Source organism: Coturnix japonica, chromosome 18 (assembly GCF_054131305.1).
Source record: "Coturnix japonica strain WE chromosome 18, WE-NBRP24, whole genome shotgun sequence".
Taxonomy (NCBI): domain Eukaryota; kingdom Metazoa; phylum Chordata; class Aves; order Galliformes; family Phasianidae; genus Coturnix; species Coturnix japonica.
Genome location: NC_140680.1, coordinates 4,326,075 through 4,345,610, shown reverse-complemented (window position 1 = coordinate 4,345,610; position 19,536 = coordinate 4,326,075). Strand labels below are relative to the sequence as shown.

General features: G+C 42.2%; 1 protein-coding gene across 1 annotated transcript; it reads left to right on the top strand.

Moving 5' to 3' along the window:
* The first annotated feature begins 9,123 nt into the window (after positions 1 to 9,123).
* Positions 9,124 to 19,120, top strand: NMUR2 (neuromedin U receptor 2). The gene is made up of 4 exons (XM_015875607.3): positions 9,124 to 9,960; positions 14,328 to 14,412; positions 15,115 to 15,240; positions 16,070 to 19,120. Exons 1-4 carry the CDS (start codon positions 9,244 to 9,246, stop codon positions 16,327 to 16,329), a joined length of 1,188 nt encoding a protein of 395 aa, XP_015731093.2. The 5' UTR covers positions 9,124 to 9,243; the 3' UTR covers positions 16,330 to 19,120.
* The last annotated feature ends 416 nt before the right edge of the window (positions 19,121 to 19,536 follow it).

Sequence of the window (19,536 nt, the reverse complement as noted above, 5' to 3'; positions counted from 1 at the left end):
TGGTGTTCTGGTTTGAACCATTTTTCCAGTGTAGTGTAGTTGTTCTTTACTCTCTGACTGTTCTGTGCCATTTTAAACACTGTACCCTCACAAATTCGAACATATTCTCTGGTTTTCCCTTTGCTTGGAGGCACGTACAGTGCTGTCAGCCTGACTGATTGCCTTCACTATTCTACAGACCCAATAAAACTATTAGCAAAAATGAGGGATGCACCAAATATTACCTGTATGTCCTCTTCCAGTTCTGTACAGTGATAAATCACTGCTTGTCAGCTCTGAGACTTCATTTCAAATGGATCTTGCTAAGATCACATATTGCAAAAGATGTGACTGTAAAATGAAAGAAAGAATGTATAGACTCTTTGGATGACATGAAGGGCTGGATCTTTTGGGAACTGGAATATATCCCAGAAATCTAGGAGACTTACTGACCTGGAAGACAATGCAAAGGCAATTAACAGGGCTTGGAGCCTTGAATCCTTCACTTCTAACCCTAGAACTTATTTATCCTTTTAGTTAAAGTCCTGAATGATTTCTATAGGCCATTTATTAGTGCTAGCAGACTATCCAGGACCACCTTGTTGTGCATTATGTCCTCCATAGAAACTGCAAGGTTAATTTAAGCAGGGCACCCTCAGTGCTGGGAAAAGTTGTGTTTCTCTTCTGTTACTGGTAATATAAAGCTAGGAACCAAAGTGTTGAACACCTTTAAGTCTCCAGAGTACATGCAATGCTATAATATGACAGAAAGTACAGCAGTAATAGAGTAGCAAAGTTCTTAGCCACAGCACACAAGAACGAGACCAAATGCAGCAGCAACAGATGCAGAAAATAAAGAAAAAAAAAAGCTGCTTACCTTTGAAAGACATCAGGTACGTAGGGTGCTCCAGCCAAACACCCTCACCTCAACTACCAACCCCTAAATGAGGTCTGGGAAGGGGTGGGTCCTGGCTCCATCCCTTCCAGTCACTCAGGAGCATTGCATGCACCTGAGCTTCCCTGGGCTGGCCCTGCCTTCTCACCAGGTGCTCCATCACTGGTTCAAGCTGGGAGTTGGGGTTTCCACTACAGTAATAGAAAGACCTGGGCTACCAGTCACCACATAAATCTGTGCTGTGAAAACTATATCCTTTCTCTTCTGGGATGATTGAACCATTTCAAACAGCAGAGGAGAGAATAATGAATAACGATGCAGGACTAATCATGGTTTATACACAGTATTATCTTGGAAATAGCAATGGAAACAAACATTCCTCAAATATTAGCAGTAACAGCTTCTGTTCAGGGGAATACTGGGAAAGGCAGACCAGTGCATAATAAAGTTAAGCTCTGGGAAGCAATTCTGCTGTAACAGACCTGGGGGCGTTGGTAGGAAGCAATCTGAACAGCAGCAGCAGCAGCCTAGGATGTATTAACAGAAGAATTCGTTAGCACTTATCTAGAATGCTACATCCAATTCTGGCTCGTCTAGTGCAGGAAAGACACTGAAAAGGCTGGAGCACTTGCCCTATAAGAGATGCTGGAAGAACAGGTCTGGTTCTGCCTGGTGAAAAGTCTTCAGTGGACCTCATAGCAGCAGCACCTATAAGGAGGTCAGCCTGTGGTCCACTTTGCGGTTTGAGTCCACAGCAGATGCTGTTCTGAGCAGAAGGTTGGACTACTGCCCTGCAGAGGTTTCTGCCAAGCTGCATTAACCTATGCTGTTTTTTTCCTATTTCTCTCCAAATTCTTTGTTGCTTCCTTTTTTTCTGTCTCCTATTTTTATACCAACATGTTTTTCATTTTTATATTCTATTCTTTTCCCTTTCCTAAATTCATAAAACTACTTGAGTTGGAAGGGATCTTTAGATGCTATCTGGTCCAACTCCCTTGCACTGAGCAGGGACACAGCTCCATCAGTGCTCAGAGCCCCTCCAGCTCTATCTTGGGTGTCTGCAGTGATGGGGCACCACCACCTCTCTCTGCACAACACATGCCAGTGCTTCATCATTTTTCATTTATTTTTTCACTTCTAACCCCCAGCACATCATTGTTTAGTTTCCTAAAATGTTAATGTTTCAAGGTTGTTAGGTCTTATCCTCCTCCATTTTATCTCCCTTCTTCATCCTTTGCTGGACAATGTTTTTCTTTCAAGCAATGTGAGCCACCGATCTTTAAACAAAACCAAAAAATAAAACATCAGCTTCCCTAGTTCTGTTTTCCTTGCTTAATTTTGAATGCCATTTCAGATTTAATAATGTTGCCCATTTAAATACAGCTTGCTGTGTTGAAAGAACAGTAAGTTGACTCATACTTGAGTCATTTGTGTCTGCAGCAGCAATCTGTTTTATTAAAGGTATTGTAGAACATGCTCAGATGTTCATCAATAAAAAGATATGTTTAGCACTTACTGTAGTCAGAGAAAATCGATAGAATTCTGGGTCAGCTCAGATCCAGTTGTGCATCAGCATTCACAGATGAGCACAGATAATGGAGCTGGTTTGGCCAGTGAAAGCATCTATCAGGCTGGATGTTTCCCTACTAAATAACTGGATAAAATAAAATTGTGTGGGTTCATACTCATCTTCTGTTTCATCATTGGAAGTAAGGCTCCCAGCTCATGAAATGCACTGAGTTCTGGTAGAGAACTGACCTAAAAAAATCTGCTGAATCCAAAACCACCATGGCACAGAGGGGTTTCAGCCAGCCAGCCCTGCACACAAGAGCTGATCTCATCACATCACGTTCCTGCTTTTCTTCTCCCCAGCTCCAGAGGGCATCGATGTCTTATTTTACCTTATTTTGGAGGCCTGCCTCTCAATTTTGAGCTGGCTGCAAACCACAAGAACATTTTTGAGATGTACACAGCAATTTGAAACACGCTTTTTAATAAGCTGATTCAGTTTTCTGTGTGTGTCTAAGGCCTGTTAGATTATTTGAAAACTATGGTAAATCATCCTTCTGGCATGTATCTTTTTCATCACCGTTGTGTCTAGAGCTTTCTTTCTGTCTCTAACCTTGTAACAGGAGACATTCAGAAGAACAGAGCCATCCCTTTCTGCATTTAGCTGAGCCAAGTTTTGGCTCCTGGGGATAGTATAATGGAGAAACGAGCAGGAAGAGAACATCATCTGCCAGCACATTAATGTTCCAAATTATGCACATCCTTCTTCATAGAAATGGTTTCATTAATTCCAAATCGAATAGTATTGATTCTCAATGTGACACAAAGACAGGTGATCACAATAACCTTAACCTGCCTTGCAAAGGGATCCAAACAGCTGCTAAGGAAGGGAATAGAAACTCTCAACAAGTGCTTTTGACAGTTACCCTAATGAGCAGGATAGTATCCTAATTACCCTAATGAATAGAATCATTTTTTTTCTGGAGCCAAGAAAATCTGACACATATAGATAGTTTAAGCATGTCCTGTCTAAAAACAGACAAGGAAAAATGTGGTTTCATTTCCAGTTACTGTAAGTTGCAGTATTATTATGTAAGCAGCTCTGAGCTAATCGCTTGTTAGAGTAAGAAATAACACACCACTGCATTTCAGAGAGGAAATAGAAGGTGTCCAGTTTTCCAATAGGAGCAAAACTTTTAGAACAAAATTTGTAATTCTTATAGCATGTGAACCTCCACACAAAACCTGAAACAAAGAAAAGTTCAGCTAAGTGATTCTCTCAGTATTCATTTATGGTTTCCTTTGTATGTAATAAGTGTTATATGCATTTCATATTCACTGATAGATTCAGTTCTCCTTCAACAAATGCCATACTTTTTACCATCTTCAGTTATAAGATGCATCACTGCATCGTGTTTCTTTGAATGTGCTGTGACTCTTCTGTCATAGAACCATAGAGCCACAAAGGTTGGAAAAAACCCCTAAGATCTCCAAGTCCAATCCCAGCACCCCTCAGCCCCCCAGCCCCCCATGCCCACTGACCACGTCCCTCAGTGCCACATCTCCACGGTTCTCAAACACCTCCAGGGATGGTGACTCCCCACCTCCTGGGCAGCTGTGCCACTGCATCACTGCTCTTTCTGAGAAGAAATGTTTCCTAATATACAACCTGAACCTCCCTTGGTGCATCTTGAAGCCACTGCCTCTCATCTTAAGAGCACGCTGTGTATATATCTGATATACACCAGGGCTATATGACAAAGCTGTTTTACAGTCCAATAGAGAAGAGTTCTTGCCCAAATCCCAAGGTGAGGAAAAAGTGAAATGGGTATGAACTGAAAAATAAAATTCATGAGTCACATCAGGGGAAAAAAAAAAAAGAAACTAGTTAAGTGTCTTGTGGGTCAGACAATTAAGTGAGTCGAGCTCTCCAGAGGAACATATAAATCAAAGGAGGAAGGAACTGCAATGGAGTATCAGTACTGCGATTAGATGCAAAAAGCCAGAGACTCTGAATAATCTGATTCCTCCTGCATAAGTCTTGCAGAACCAGTTCCCCCCTGACTCAAGCAATCTGAGTCATGCTCGGGGTTTCAGTACATTTTCTGCTGTGACAACCCTTTCGTCTTCCCCCATATAAATCCATATCACTCCATCATGAAGGACGTACTCAGTATGACAAGATTTTCTGCATCAGTGTTTTTCAGCTCTTGTTGCTGTTCATCTGCTGGTCAAGCCTGTACCACATCCATAGCTGCTACCCACTGCATATTCAAAGGAAGGATACACACGTACAAAAAAATAGGTAAAAATGCCCTCTGTAAAGGACATCATTCCCATTAATTTTCATTAACTGCCATCAATAACAAAGCAATCCATCTCTGGAAGTCTTCTTAGCAAACATGTCCCATCTGTCAGACAAGAGTGGACCAGGAGGCAATTGGGAGCACTGGGCTGCCCTTGCTGCCTCGCTGGTCTTGTTTGTGGCTGTCCCAATACCTCCTCCAACACAGCTCCCTCCTAAGCCTGGTTCTGCTTGGAAGATGAGTAAGCCTGCACATTCAGGTCTAACTCCATCTTGGCTTTTAACAGTCTTTCTGTTAAACCTTGTTATCCACATTCCCTCTGCAGACAACAAGAAAACAACAAGTCGCTTTTCCATACCACTTACATACCTTGTTCTCTGGTTTAGGACAGATCCCTTTCTGCATGTTCTCCCCATTACTGACTTAAGTAAAGAACTGAAGAATCAACATCGACTCATTTGCTGTCCTTAACCTCTAAAATTAGGTAAAATGGATTCTACTCCTGAAGTGGCCTGAATCTACAGCATCTGCAGATTGCCAGGTGCTCCAGGCAGAGACGTGCACCTTGATATTTTCCACTGTAGTCATGAAATCCTCTTCTTATTTGTATTGATTGATATCCTAGGGACTTCAGATATCACGCACAGCCATGGAGAAGCTGTCTGCAAAGAGCCTAGATAATTCTGAAATAACTTACAATAAGGCACAGAAAGACTACTGCAGATGCAACTGTTATAGAGAAGCTCACTCCTCCAGCCTGGAGGGAGAGAAAACATATCAAATATATCTATGCATTTCGTGACGTGTTGAATGTTATACTGAATACTTAGGAAAACAACAACTCACACTGTAGCTACTGCAGTGAACATTCAAAGGAGAATATAATACAAAAAGTCAAACCAAGTTTGACTTTTAAATTTGAGTGATTTAGAAGAGGAGTGGGGCGATTGTGTTAACACATACAAAGTAGTGCGGCTGAACATTTCTGCTCCCCAGTCCTATGCCCTCTAATTTGCACCTCCTTCTTTTCATCCATATGGTCCTGAGGTTTTCTGTACAACCTGCAGTTCACATTTCTCAGTGACTCCATGTGCAGACCCTGAGCAATGTCTTAAGGCTGTTCAAAGAGGCCCATCCTCAGGCCCAGGATGCCAAGCAGGTATGTTGGTGTAGTACTGCATCACAGCTAATCAACACAATTCGTTAGTGTCTCTCAGCACAGCATTAGCACAATGACACTACTTCCCAGTTCCACAGTATGAAGATGGATGGGGAACCTCTGCCTCACCACAGAGATGTAAATATATAAAAAAGCTTGTTTAGCATGAGTAGATTTCTATATTCTGAGATGAGTAACTTCAAATTAGACCATTAAAATGGTCCATATTTCTTCAAAATATATCCCTCTGTAAGCATGACCCATGAAGGATTTCTGCATTTGTTATACTCTTGATTACCTCTACCATTCTCTGTCTCTTTTGATGAATATGTCCAATTTTCCCTGAAATAAAAAATTGCTCATCATATACAGACAGTAATTGGTGCCCTTGTGGAAGCTTTGGGAGACATGGAAGCACTTGAATTTACCTGTTCTTAAAAATGCAATTTGCTGCCCTTAATGGAACACAGCAATGTGCCGTAGTGCTATTGCATTAGCTTAGGAAAAGACTCCATGACATAAATGTGGCAAGAGAAATGCTACAAGCAGTGAGGGTGTAGACAGTGCCTGAGGAGACACTGGCACACTCAGAACAGGGCATAATCATGCCAAAAAAACTTTTATCCTGCCACATTCTACACTGCATTCATGTACATTACATAACACACATCACATTAATGTAAATATTACATTGACTAACTCATTCCTATTTGAAACTGCACACTTCTACAGCCAGCACACAGCACAGCATCCTCCTTTAGTGCAGAACAGCAAACATTAATGGAGCTGGAATCTGGAAAAATCCCAGATGCTTTAATATTAATTTCAAAAGGAAAAATCTATATTTATTTTCCATATAAACTGTAAAAATAAAGTATTTTCAATCATGCAGAGCCAGAACTAATCTTTAGTTTCTAGATATATCCTCCTATCCTTATTGGGACAGAAATGAACTGCAATATATATTTCACTCTCCTGGCCCTTCTTGTCCTCTCCATTTGCCTCTTAACTGTGGTTAATTGTGGTCACAGTGATATGATTCCAGTTGTAGCCTGATAGACCAATAGCCCTGGTTTCCTCCTGTGCTCCTACACTTAACAGCCACTCAGCATCTGTCCCCAGTGGGGTCAGAAAGCATCCAGGAGAGAGAACAAGTGGAAGTAGGTGCAGGTGGCACATCCATACTTTCAAGTGCCCTCTTGTGTTTCTACAGCCCATAATTTTCCTCTCAAGATCAGCCTGGCTGCCTTGTTGGCATTTTAGTAATAACTCAATCCAATTTTGTTTCCTTATCTGTAACACTGAGTTCAAGCTGAACAGACCTCAAGTTTCCTTGTCAGTTTCCCTAGGGTGGTTAATGTATGTGAAACAAAATGCAGACCAATTTGGTGGCTATTTTAGAAGTTTTTAACTCACCTCGGTTATGATGCTATGGAACCTACAGGTGAAAAAAGAAGATGGAGAAAGAGAAATAAGTGAAATATCAGTGAGAGACTGAGGATGAGAAAAACCCTGAAGTGTAAGGAGAAGGTGTTCAGTCCTGCATAGTTTCTCTCCTCCAGAACTCTGACGCAGTCAGTCTCAGCAATGATTTCCCCTTTAGTGCCAACAGTAAATCAAGATCAAATCCACATTATTTTGACACTGCTAAAAAGCAAAGGAATTTTGTTCAGCTGGATCCCTAAGGAAGGCAGAAGCAGGTCAAAGGAGCACACTTGCAGCTCCCCAGGCCAATCAAAGCCAGCAGTGTGCTGAGCAAAATGCCTCTGTGCAAAGCTAGAATCAATCAGTAGAATCTTTCTAATGGAGATAGTTTATGTGAGAGATGATTTCAGCAGGTCTGAAAGGTATCACAGGAGAAGTGTTCCTGTCCTTTAGCATAGTCCTTGTGGTGTGCTCGATGCCACTAACAATTTAAATGAATGCACTGCTGTAAGGCAAAAAAATCCTCAAAGCTCCACACATCAGATGCTGCAGTGGGACCAGACCTTTGTTCCTTACCTACTGCTGCTATTTTTGGGGGACAGCTGTGCTCATTGCAACATTTTTCTTTAAATTCCAAGGTTATTGGACTACTGCTAATTCAGAAGTTAAAGTAGGAAAGAGTAGGTCAGAGAAGATGTTAGAATGCAATAAGACACTTAACTGTGATGCCTTCTGTCACAGAATCATTAAGGATGGAAAAGACCCCTGAGATCCCCAAGTCCAACCCCAGCCCATAACCATGTCCCTCAGTGCCACATCTCCATAGTTCTCAAACACCTCCAGGGACACTGAACCCCCAGCTCCCTGGGCAGATGTGCCACTGCATCACTGCTCTTTCTGAGAAGAAATTTTTCCTGATATCTAACCTGAACCTCCCCTGGTGCAACTTGAGGCCATCACCTCCACGAGGGATCAGGAATTAGTCAGGAGTTAAATACTCTACTGTGACACAGTCATCACCCTTGTAGGTCAGAAAGTACATTTGTAGAATAGTTTTCATTTGAGAAGAAGAAATCTATGAGAATTCATGTAAATTCAGATCTAGAGGCACTAAATTCATCTTTGGAGTAATACAATCTTCAGAAAGATCTGATCCCCAAATGAGATCAAATTCCATCATTCTCTGATCTCCTCTCAGCCCTTTTTCCAACCCCCCAGTGCAAATTGCATGTGCACTTTGACACAGTGCTCCCTGATAAAAGATGTAAAAATAGTGTGATATAAGAAGAGCCATTAAAACCCTGTGTCAGATTTCAGGAGAAGTATATATATATGTATATATATACTCCTTAAAAAGAGGCTGAAGCTGTATAGATACCTATTCCACAGGAATGACTACAAAGACAGGACGACTTTCTGCCAATCACACTCTATTTCCAAGTACTTACTGCTGCAGCAAACAGTGAATAAAAATCAGCAGAGATATGAAAGATAAAATCATGCTGGATTTTCTTTCTTTGCTGGTGGAGAGCAGGAACACAATTTTTTTTGTGTCTGGTTCCCCACCACCTGACAAACACAAGCAACACGACAAGTTTCTCACCCTATATTTCACATTCCCATCTCTCTGAATCCCACATCTCTCATTCTGTAAATGTATCTGCTACAGGAGCTAATACAAGTAGCCAGAACCTCTTTTCTTACTCTATAATCTAATGCACTTAGTGAGCCAATGAATATGTGTGAAAGGAGGGGCTTTCTGGCTTAGGGACTCCTCACAGGGGAGCAGCTGTTACAACAGCAAACCCTCAACCGAAGCCAGGCAAACACTCTTCTCTCCGTGGCTTTGTGCATCTAGGTCTGGCAAGGCAACTCCTCTCTCTATCTCCCTGCAAAAAGCGAGTGAACTAGCACAGAGGGACTTACAGAAGGCTGGATTTCAGCTGTGGGACATTTCAGCAGATCCAGTAATGGCCTGGATCGGCAATTCCTCCTGGTTTAACCACCTTGTTCTGCAGGAACATTTCAGGAGGTACTTAAACAGCACTGAGGATTATTTAGCCTTCCTATGTGGGCCCAAACGCAGCCATCTGTTCTTGCCCATGGCTCTGGTGTACTCTGTGATCTTTGTTGTTGGCGTGATTGGTAACTTCCTAGTTTGCCTGGTGATCCTTAAGCACCGGAACATGAAGACCCCAACCAACTATTACCTCTTCAGCCTCGCCGTGTCAGACCTGCTTGTACTACTTTTTGGGATGCCACTGGAAGTCTACGAGATGTGGAGCAACTACCCCTTCTTGTTTGGTCCCATTGGCTGCTATTTCAAGACAGCTCTCTTTGAGACGGTGTGCTTTGCCTCCATCCTCAGCGTGACCACAGTCAGCGTGGAGAGATACTTTGCCATCCTCCATCCCTTCCGTGCCAAGCTGGAAAGCACTCGCAAGCGTGCCCTGAGGACCATCGTGGTGCTTTGGGTCCTCTCCGTCCTATTTGCCCTCCCCAACACGGGCACCCATGGTATCATGCTGCAGTATTTCCCCAATGGCACCATGGTCCCTGGCTCTGCCACCTGCACTGTGGTCGCGCCCATGTGGATCTACAACTGGATTGTCCAGATTACTTCCTTCCTCTTCTATGTGCTGCCTATGGGGGTCATAAGTGTGCTGTACTATCTGATGGGGCTAAGAGTAAGTCCTGCTCAAGTGCTCAGTGTTTCTGTAACTCATTCTTGTGTGTTTGTGTCTGTGACTTCAACATTTTCTTGCCCATCCGTCTTGCCAAAAATATATATATTTATAAATATTATCTGTTTGAAGCCCCCCCTGGAAACACCCCTTCTTTGCTGTAATCCTGTGCTCAAAAGAATACAGCAATGCTTTGAAATAATACACCCCAACCTTTTTTAAAAGAGAACCTATTGCTTCTCACATTTGAATGTCATTTAAACATCCCATTGTGTAGACTGATGATTCCAACCTCTCAGAGATTTACACCTCTGTGATAGGGACTAGAAGGAAATAAAACAGAAGGAAAATGTGAAAAGAATGAAAAGGAGTGGGCTGGTGATAGAATCCTGTGTATGATTTGTTTTCTCTCTTCTTGTAACTGTGGAATTTCCATTACACCTCTTTATTTTTTTCCTTCCCTGGAGGGGATGTTAATATTCAGTTGTTAAAACTCACAAAGCTGTCACAAACTGAAATGCTCCCTTGCTGCTGCAGCTAGCAATTTCAGCAGTCTTCTCTTTGGATAACTGTAGTACAATTTCACCACTGATTAAGGCTACCTTAGAGCTCACATTTGGGATCTCTTCAGAAAATGAGACTAGTTTTGCCAATTGCCATTATTTAAATAGAAGGAGAAAACAGTCAGCATCACAGCATTATTAACCTGTACAGCCCAGTGTTACTAATCATAAAGAATCTGTGGGTTTTTTCTTCTCTTATGTTACATACATTTCAGAAATATGAATCCTATCTCACTGCACTGGATATAATTTAGAGTTTAAAATGCTGTGTTTGATCACAGAGAAAGAAAGGGATGCAACACGCTTGTAAAGACTGATTAACTTACCAAACAACGTGCAAGAAAATCAACAAAATCTGTGCCAGCTCATACATCTTTTTATTGTTATGGCTGGTATTTACTGCTCTCTGGAACTAGAGAAAAGAAATTTTTCCCTACCCTGGAAAAGCTAAAGGGATTATCTACCAGCAGTCTGCACACTCAGAAGATCTTTGAAGCAACTGCAGTTCAGTGGTTGCTGTGGAATCTTTGAATAGTTTCACAGTTCCTAATCCTCATCCTAGAAGAGAAGCCAGGTGCCAAACAAGGGCTTGCTCCCCAGGGATATCTGTTTATTGATAGACTTGTTCAAGCTCTCTTTCCTAAGGGCTGCAATATTTATTGTATATGCCTTATCCAATTGTTACTTCCAAATTTTAACAACACGTGCCCCTGGTTTGTCTGCATTGCATTCCAAGCTGTGCTGGGCAAAGGTCTCATTTTTATGTTCGACAGAAATGATAGGGAAATGGTGTGTATGTCTAATTTCCAAGAGAAGACTTTTTTTCACTACTCACAGCTGATGAAAACCTTGAAGCTTCAGCAACACTGCAGAATCTCCTGAGTGCCATGCATTGCTCACAGATAGCAGTGGAAAAGCTCAGAGTTAACCCGAACAACATCTGCAATTCAGCAAACATCTCCATTTCAGCAGGCAGAGGCATCACTTCTAGCTGACTTTGTGGAAGAGCATCTTTTTCATATAGTTTCTCCTTCAAGCTTTGACAGAGCTCCAGAGTTTGTGCCTCAGGACAAAACAGAGAAGGAAGCACGTGTGACACATCAGGCAGTTGTGAAAGGGTACCCTGTCATGTGGTCATTGACTTAATTCTTAGTTTCATTACTTTTAAACATAAATATATATGTTTATCTGTCCTTCTCACATGACCAGCTGAGACTTCAGGTTGATTACTTCATCACCACCACCTCATGATCAACATGGGTTTAATTTTACAACTTTCTGGTTTAACACTACAACATAAAAGTCAAGTTCTAGTACTTGAGGTAATGAGGATTTTTGACATTCAATGAAGAGTGCAAAGAGTCCAGAGACCTGTTTGCTCACCTACCTCAGGCATCTACAAAGGGGAAACAGATAACCAGATGTGACCAGACTGACCGCACTTAGGCAAAATTATTCTAGGAGTCCAACTTTTCTCTACTGGTCACATGGGGCACATTTTAACTGTCTTTGAGTCGAGGCAACTTATTCTTGCTACTGTGGAGCTTGTCTTGATTTTCTCATCAAGACCTGTTCTGTCCCTCAAACACCCTGCAGTTCAAACCAGAACCACATGTTGATGTTGGCTACCTTTGGGTGATTTCTGGACTAGAGTACAGTTCTGGAGCGGGACTGTTCCCTTTCACATGCAGCTTGTTCTATCACATTTCCCTTTGCAATGAGGTGAGCTAAGAACACATAGGGCAGCAATGGCAGTTCAGCAGCTGGGTCCCAACAGCACCGACAAATCACTCTGGTTGGCAGGACTGTATGCTCTACTAGAAGGAATGTACCTTCTAAACACCACATTTTTGTTCATCTGGAGTGAACATTTGATCACTGTTTGTGTCAGTAACTTGCAGGAAACTTACAGAAAAACGTTGTCCTGCTTTTGCTGAATGGCCTCATCATGTTTGCCTGGGGATAAGTGAGGCCCTAATTTCACTCTGCCTGGTGTCTTCCAACATAAAGTGCTGTAGCTAATAAAGATGTCAAATTGGAAATCCAATTTCCAGCTTTTTGCTCCAGATGCTTTTAAGTCTCTTGTAATGACTAGGTAACATTCATCTCCAGGCAACTCTATATGGCCTCACACATCCACATCCAGGTGATGTAAAAGTAACCACCACCTTGGTAGTACTTCTGTTATACCTTTGGCATGAACTCAGGCTTTGCCATGGACTCGTTTCTTTTTTCCTTTCTCATGACTCATTGTTCTACTAAATCGCAACTGCTGGGCTGTTCTTACCAGTTCCACCACCATGTATTACCACTGGAGGCTAAAGAGGAGCCTTGAAGAATCATCAAAATGACAGGAGGAGGGTGAAAAATAAAGATATGTGTGCCTCTTCTTTATTACAGCATCAGAGCACTGTATTCTACCAGGCTTTGGAATATTCCTGGGATAAATTACTGCTGAGGCTGAAAACTACTGAAGGGAAGCTAGAGATTTTAATCAATCCAAACAGACTTTTATCACCAGATGTGTCACAAATCAGCTGATCCTATTCTTAAGCAACAGCAGATAGGACTTAACATGACAAAAGGGAATAATGTAAAACATGGGAAACTGTAATTGAATGTAATTCAATTTGCATGTGTTTCTTTTTTATTGGCTTTACTAATAAATAAAGTATTGGCAGAAGGTCTCTTTGATTGCAGTTACAACAACATAAGAGATAAATACTGTCAATCATATACCAGGAAACAAAATCACTGTGCAAAATGGATAGGAAGATAGCAAAACTCATGTGTTTTCAAGCCCAGACTGATATTTATGTGGTCCCTCATTCCTGATATTTTTTCCCATGTGATTTAAAGTTCTGTTTCCAGTTTCTCTCTGTATAAAAGCATTGCTCTGAAGATGTAGTATAATCAGCAGCCCTCTCTGCAAGAAGCTGGGTGCAATTATGCAGTCTGCATAGATGATTCCTTTTATAATCAAGGCAAAAACGTGTTTTCATCCTGATTATCTAGCCATTGCCTTTTCATCTCCAAAGCGTCAGTGATCTCACCATAAACATATGGGAGGAGAAGCATTTGGGAGGGGATAAATTGCTGTTCTTTGTATCTTCTTTTTTTTTTTTTTTAGAAACTCATTTTAAAAATAAATAAATAAACAAAAGCAACCAAACAAAACCAAAGAAAACAAAGCAAAAGTACAAATCCTTGTAATTGAGCAGTGGGTGGTTGGATCTGTGCTGATCACATGCACTGGCTGCCTGATATAGAGTATATATGGATCTTTTTCATCAGCTGTATGGAATATCAATTAGTCCAAACACTCAGGGCATGAAACGAACTCCTTCGAATCGTACACCATTTTTTCCCAGTGATTACAGCTGTGTTTCACTAAGACCTCTCTGGGCATTTTTTTGGATCATTGCTTTGTGCTTAATTGTGGGGAACTCTTTTAGGAAAACAAACAAAGAATATTTTACTGGGAGAGAAAATAGTGCTGAAATTGAACAGACTGCGAACCAAATATTGACTCACTGAGAGAAAGGAGGGGGGAACTGCAATACCAATTTGCTGTCAATATGCATTCTCAGATATACAAAGTTTGTACATTGTTTGAAACCTGAGGCTTCAACCTTCAGTGTAGACTAAAACTGAAACTTCAATGCTAATTTGTTTTAAGGAACCCCAAGTTGTCTCAAATTTTGCCCTCTTAAACTCAAACTACAGCTGCAAAACATCAAAAGCAATGCGCATTGTGGGGCTGCCACCTCCTATCTAATCTTTCTTCTCCCTCCCTCCCTTTGCCAGCTGAAAGGAGACAGATCTTTGGAAGCAGAGGAAATGTCCGTGAATGTTCAGAGGCCATCCAGAAAATCAGTCACCAAGATGTTGTGTAAGTAGTGGGTCTTTCAGTCCTCTGTTTACCATGGGCAAAAGTGTGAATGTTTACTTTAGACAGCTGAGGAATGTATACTTAAAAAACATTCTGGAGTCTTAGTGGAATATTCAGTGACCAGATCCTGTAATAAAAGCTACCAAACAATAGGCATAAGATGCGAGACTGGTGCATTATAGTTAATGATCAAAAGACTCATCAGCAAATTCTCTTCTTTCTTGAAGTGAAAATAAACACTTAGACCTTCCCAAGGAAAAGGTGAATTTGCACACTGGCCAGCACTCTACAACTGGCGTTCCAGTTACCCTGAAGCACTTTCAATACTTCATAATTAAGGACTATATTTAAGGCAAAGTTCACCTTGCTACCAAGATGACGTTTGTGCAGGAAACATTAATCAGCTTCAATATTTCATGCTCCATTATTCTTTTAGGCAGCTTAAGTCACCTTCTGGACTTCCACTGCAAAACCAGCTTATTTTTCTGTGCCCCCAACCGTGCCCACAGATATTCACAGTACCCACCTGATACAGGTTTGCAAGAATCCTTAATGGAGTTGGCAGAGGCCAAGTTCTGCATGGAGAACATGTTCTCATTCATTCTGAATCCAACTTTCTCAACCAGCTTTGCTCTATTCTGGCAATTGAGCCATGTCCTTACATAACCAACTTACTTTTCTTCTCCTCTTTCTTTGTGGCAGTTGTCCTTGTGATGGTTTTTGCTGTCTGCTGGGCTCCATTCCATATAGACCGCCTCTTCTTCAGCTTTGTTGTGGAATGGACTGAGCCTCTGGCTAATATATTCAATTTAATTCACGTCGTATCAGGTAAAGCTTTCTTCTTCCATTTGCAGAGGTGCTGGCAGAAAAAACAACCCATAACACAGTATTTGTAAGTGTTTTACTTGAAGAGTATAGTCATTTATTGTTACGTGACATGAGGTATGCATGAAAAAGCTTCTTGGATTTGGTAGACAGTGATGAGATCTGTGCCTTAAACAAAAACAACTGGCAAGGTTCTGCAGCATTCAGGATGCTGTCCAGTACAGTTGTCTGAATATTTGCAAAAAAAAACATAAAAGAAAAAAGAATGATAAAAAAGAAAAAAAGGGCATTATGCATCATTACCAGCTGTTTTTTCCATCTTGGAAACATTCAGAAATAAATGTTTTTGTCATTCAGCTGCTTCTAATGAATACACAGCAGCAGGCATCGTCCTGCAGGAAACGCTACCAAATGACAGGACAGCAGACTTACCTCCTGCCCAGAGCTGAGTGATACAGCTGAACATTTATAGCCCAACAAACCATAAAATGAGAGTTTTTTCGAGGAGGATGCTTATTTTCAGCATGCCATGGGAAAACGCTGAATGTGGCCATTATGCAGCTCAGACAGATTCAATCTCATACAGTCGTCCTGGGGGTTCTGCGAGAAATCAGCTCCTCTTGTCTGGAAGTTATCTCATGGCAGCTGTGATGGGGCACCAGCTGTGCAGATCCCACTGTGGGGATGAGGGCTGTGCTGCAGGCAGGTTCAGGACCGCTCAAGAGAGCTGGTTCTTGAACAGCTGGAGATAGAGAGCTCTAACAATATCTGCCACTTTGTCCTCTTGCTTAATTCCACCCACAAATGGTGTCTCTATCTCCTTTCCCTCTAGGTGTTTTCTTCTACCTGAGCTCTGCTGTGAACCCCATCATCTACAACCTGCTGTCCCAGCGCTTCAGGATGGCATTCCTCAGTGTCATCTCCCCTGGCTGCAAGCGCTGGGCCCCTAAGCAAGCTGCCAGCAAGACTCCTGCCCAGCAGAGCATCTTCATGGTTGAAGACCACAATCTCGTGGACTCTGCAGAAGACACAAGTGTGCCTGGCACCAACAGGACATCTGTCAGCAGTTCTCAGCTCTCCACTGGTCTGTGATCTGCCATGGTGTGATACATCTAAGGGAGGGAAGCTGAAGAAAATGACTGCAGGAAACAGAAAGGGAAGACAGCCTCCTTGCAGACTGATTTCAGCAAGAAGAGCTCACAGACTGTCTTCTTGAGTGAATGAATGAGGAGGCTGTCAATAGTGGGTTATTAATCATAGAAACATAGAATGGTTTGGGTTGGAAGGGACATATTTTATTGCCCTCAGGCTAATGGGAGGGCTGGAAATCTCAGCTTTGTGGCTGCAAATTCTGCAGCAAAGACTTACTCTGCCAAACTACACAATCCCAATGCTACCAGCAAAAGAGAGACACAGCTTATCCAAATCTTACACAATAGCATTTCTGTACATAAGCCTGAAGGTCAGCTCTTACTCAGCCTAAACTGGGGCAACTTTCTGGGGAGGCCTCACCTGCCCTCTTCTGGCTTAAGGAGGCAGCTCTCATTTATCTCTCCTGTAGCCTTGAGATGCAGCTGTTGTAAGCATATATGAACGAGCCCTGGGCTGGGCTGATAAGCATCAGGCCCCACCATTCAGAAACTGCTATTTCTGGGCCAAAGGAGAGAGGAACCAAAAATCACGTAAAGCAAACTTTTGCTTTCTGGGATAAGTAAATATTGTGTGTGTGAATGATTCCTCAAATCGCTTTGCCAAAAACTACCCTAACGTGGGTTACTTCTAAAAAGTCTAGAAGTTGCTGCTAGAGTTGTACCTCTTCACACCACGGTTGGCAATAGTCACATAGTGCTGAAATAGTACGTGCATGCCACAAATCTGTCTGCATGACCTGTGAAATGACCACTCCTGGAAGGCAAGGATGTTCCTTTGTCTGAAATGGTAATACTGCAAGGGTACCTCAAAGGTCTGCAGCCTTCGCAGGTTAGTTCTGTGCATCAGACAGTTTTATTTCTGTCCATCTAACTGAGTAGAGTCTGACTGTGTACAGGTGGGTTATGATTGGACCCTGCTATGCCCTATGCCCAACTGTTTGCAGCAGCTTCTTATCCTTGCTTGAATTTCTGTTCCTTATTTATGTGTTGTCTCTGCCGGAGAAGCCCTGTGGCTGTGCTTCAGCAAACCTTACACGTGCCTATAGTGGACTGCAGAGGTCAGAGATCTATGAAGGCTCAGCAGCCACCAGGGAACAGCCTGAAAAGCACAAAAATAGGGCAGAGCTGCAGGGTCATGGAAGTTGATATAAAGGCAATAATAAAAGGAGTACTTTGCAGTGATTTTGCATCTACTGAATTCAGGTTTTGCAACAAAGCACAATGTAAGGTCTAGGAAACTCTTCTGCACCCCAATAATGCAAAAAGATCCGGAAGGCAGCACACTTCCATCCAAGTTGATGACTTCACAAGCTCTGCTGGATGCGAGGTGAGGACCAAAGGAGTTGTGGGGGAAAGAGGCCATGGTGAATCTTTCACATGAGAAAGAATTTTATAAAGTGCTGTGTCTCAAGTTTCAAAGCACATTTTCTGTGTTTCAGAGAAATGCCTCTCTTATGAATCATGGCACAGGGATGAGTTTAGCCAGCATGACAGGCTCAGGCTTGGCTTGGCAAATCATTCTCTGTGTTGCTATAATGGGGCTGGGACTTCCATAAAGAGTCATCACAATGGATAAGGATATCAGCTTCTGAAAGATGGCATACTATGTGCGTCACCAAAGCTCATTCCAGTCTGATCACTGGGGATCTAGATGACGTTAGCCCCCATATGAGGAATGGGTTATACCCCTGCTACAGTGAACTCTTGCCTTATTTCCCCAAAAGTCTTTCATTTTGCTTATGCCTACTGGTAGCAATGGGACCTGGGGGTTACACTGCAGCTGGTGACTCCCATTTTCCTGCAGGTCGAGGGGGAATTTTAGTCCATGTTTCCTAACAGATCCATTTTACCAGCTGCGGTCTTGAGAACCAGCCAAAGAGAAGGTAACAGACATGCACGAGGCCCTGGAGAGAAAAGACAATTCCAGCTCCCAGAAGACACAGCTGAAATACTTTGTCACCCCCAAGTGGACACTCAAGCACTTCCCAGCTGTAGCCAGCTTTCCATTATCATTTTTCCCCTTACCAGTCAGTAAATTAAGTCTGTTTTCCTACTCCCATTGAGGGGCTGGGATTTCCTCCCTCACCCTACAAAGCACCTGTGTACCACCCTAACTGATCCCAGTGCATCCCCTGAGCTTCATGCCTATGATAGGATGTCTTCTGCACTGTCTTAGACCCCAAACCAGTGAATAGAGTGTAGTTCAACATACTCACATCCATCATACAACAGAGACACTCCTCTGCAAGGTTTTGTGGCTTTTTGAATGCGTCTCATTCATTTAGGACCAGAGAGTGTCTTGAGTTCTCCTCCCTTCATAGAAGATCACAACCTTGGCTACAATGCTCAAGGATGTCAAATGCATCCCTTTCTTTTGAGCACACAGCCCTGCAGGTGAGATGGGAAGCTGTAGGATGAAGATCTTGTGTGGTCTTACAAAAAGTGGCCACGTTTTTGTTCCTAAGGAGAACAAATATCTTTGGGAGGGGTGGGAGTGATGGGGATAAAAGGTGTGTGTGAAGAGGGAGATTTTTGAAAGAGAAGAACTGAGAATCAAATGGCCAGGAACTCACCTTCAGTTTTGAACAAGATATCTTCTTTTTGGCTTAAAAGCAGCTTTTAGCACATTAAGTTTGACGTCACTCAGAAGAAGTCATGCTTGTAACCAAAAAGTATTGAGCTTTTTTGACCAAAAAACAAAAGTAAAGATTATTAAAGATTATTTAGCCTTGCATCAGTCCAAGTATTCTTTGAAAACGCCACTGAAGGTCAATGCTGAAAGTATGCTAAGTTTTGTTAAAAAACACTATAAATGCAGTGAATAAAATGTGGGCTGGTTTGAGGATGAACGTCCCAAATTCTTCTTCTAAGACAGCACAACTTAATGCCCAGCTCGATCCCAAGTGAGGGTTCCTAAAGGGAAGTCTACGCATTTTGTCCCTAAGAAATGTTCAGTGTCCACTGGCAGCTTTTCTTCCCAAGAGTTCGGTGCCTGAGTGTTATTTATCACTCTGCTCTGTTATTTACCCTAGCTTAGAAGCTGGACACAAATGTGAAAATACAGGGAAGATGGATAGACATGTCATGAAAGCCCACGATACTCCTTTATTTGTACATTTAGCACTTCCACAGCCAAGTGCTGAAAAAT

Bases quoted from the DNA above. Each gene is read 5' to 3' on its own strand.
- NMUR2 (XM_015875607.3), top strand. From the start codon at position 9,244: ATGGCCTGGATCGGCAATTCCTCCTGGTTTAACCACCTTGTTCTGCAG. The intron at 9,961-14,327 runs GTAAGTCCTGCT...TCCCTTTGCCAG, and splicing joins ACTATCTGATGGGGCTAAGA to CTGAAAGGAGACAGATCTTT. The intron at 15,241-16,069 runs GTAAAGCTTTCT...CTTTCCCTCTAG, and splicing joins TTTAATTCACGTCGTATCAG to GTGTTTTCTTCTACCTGAGC.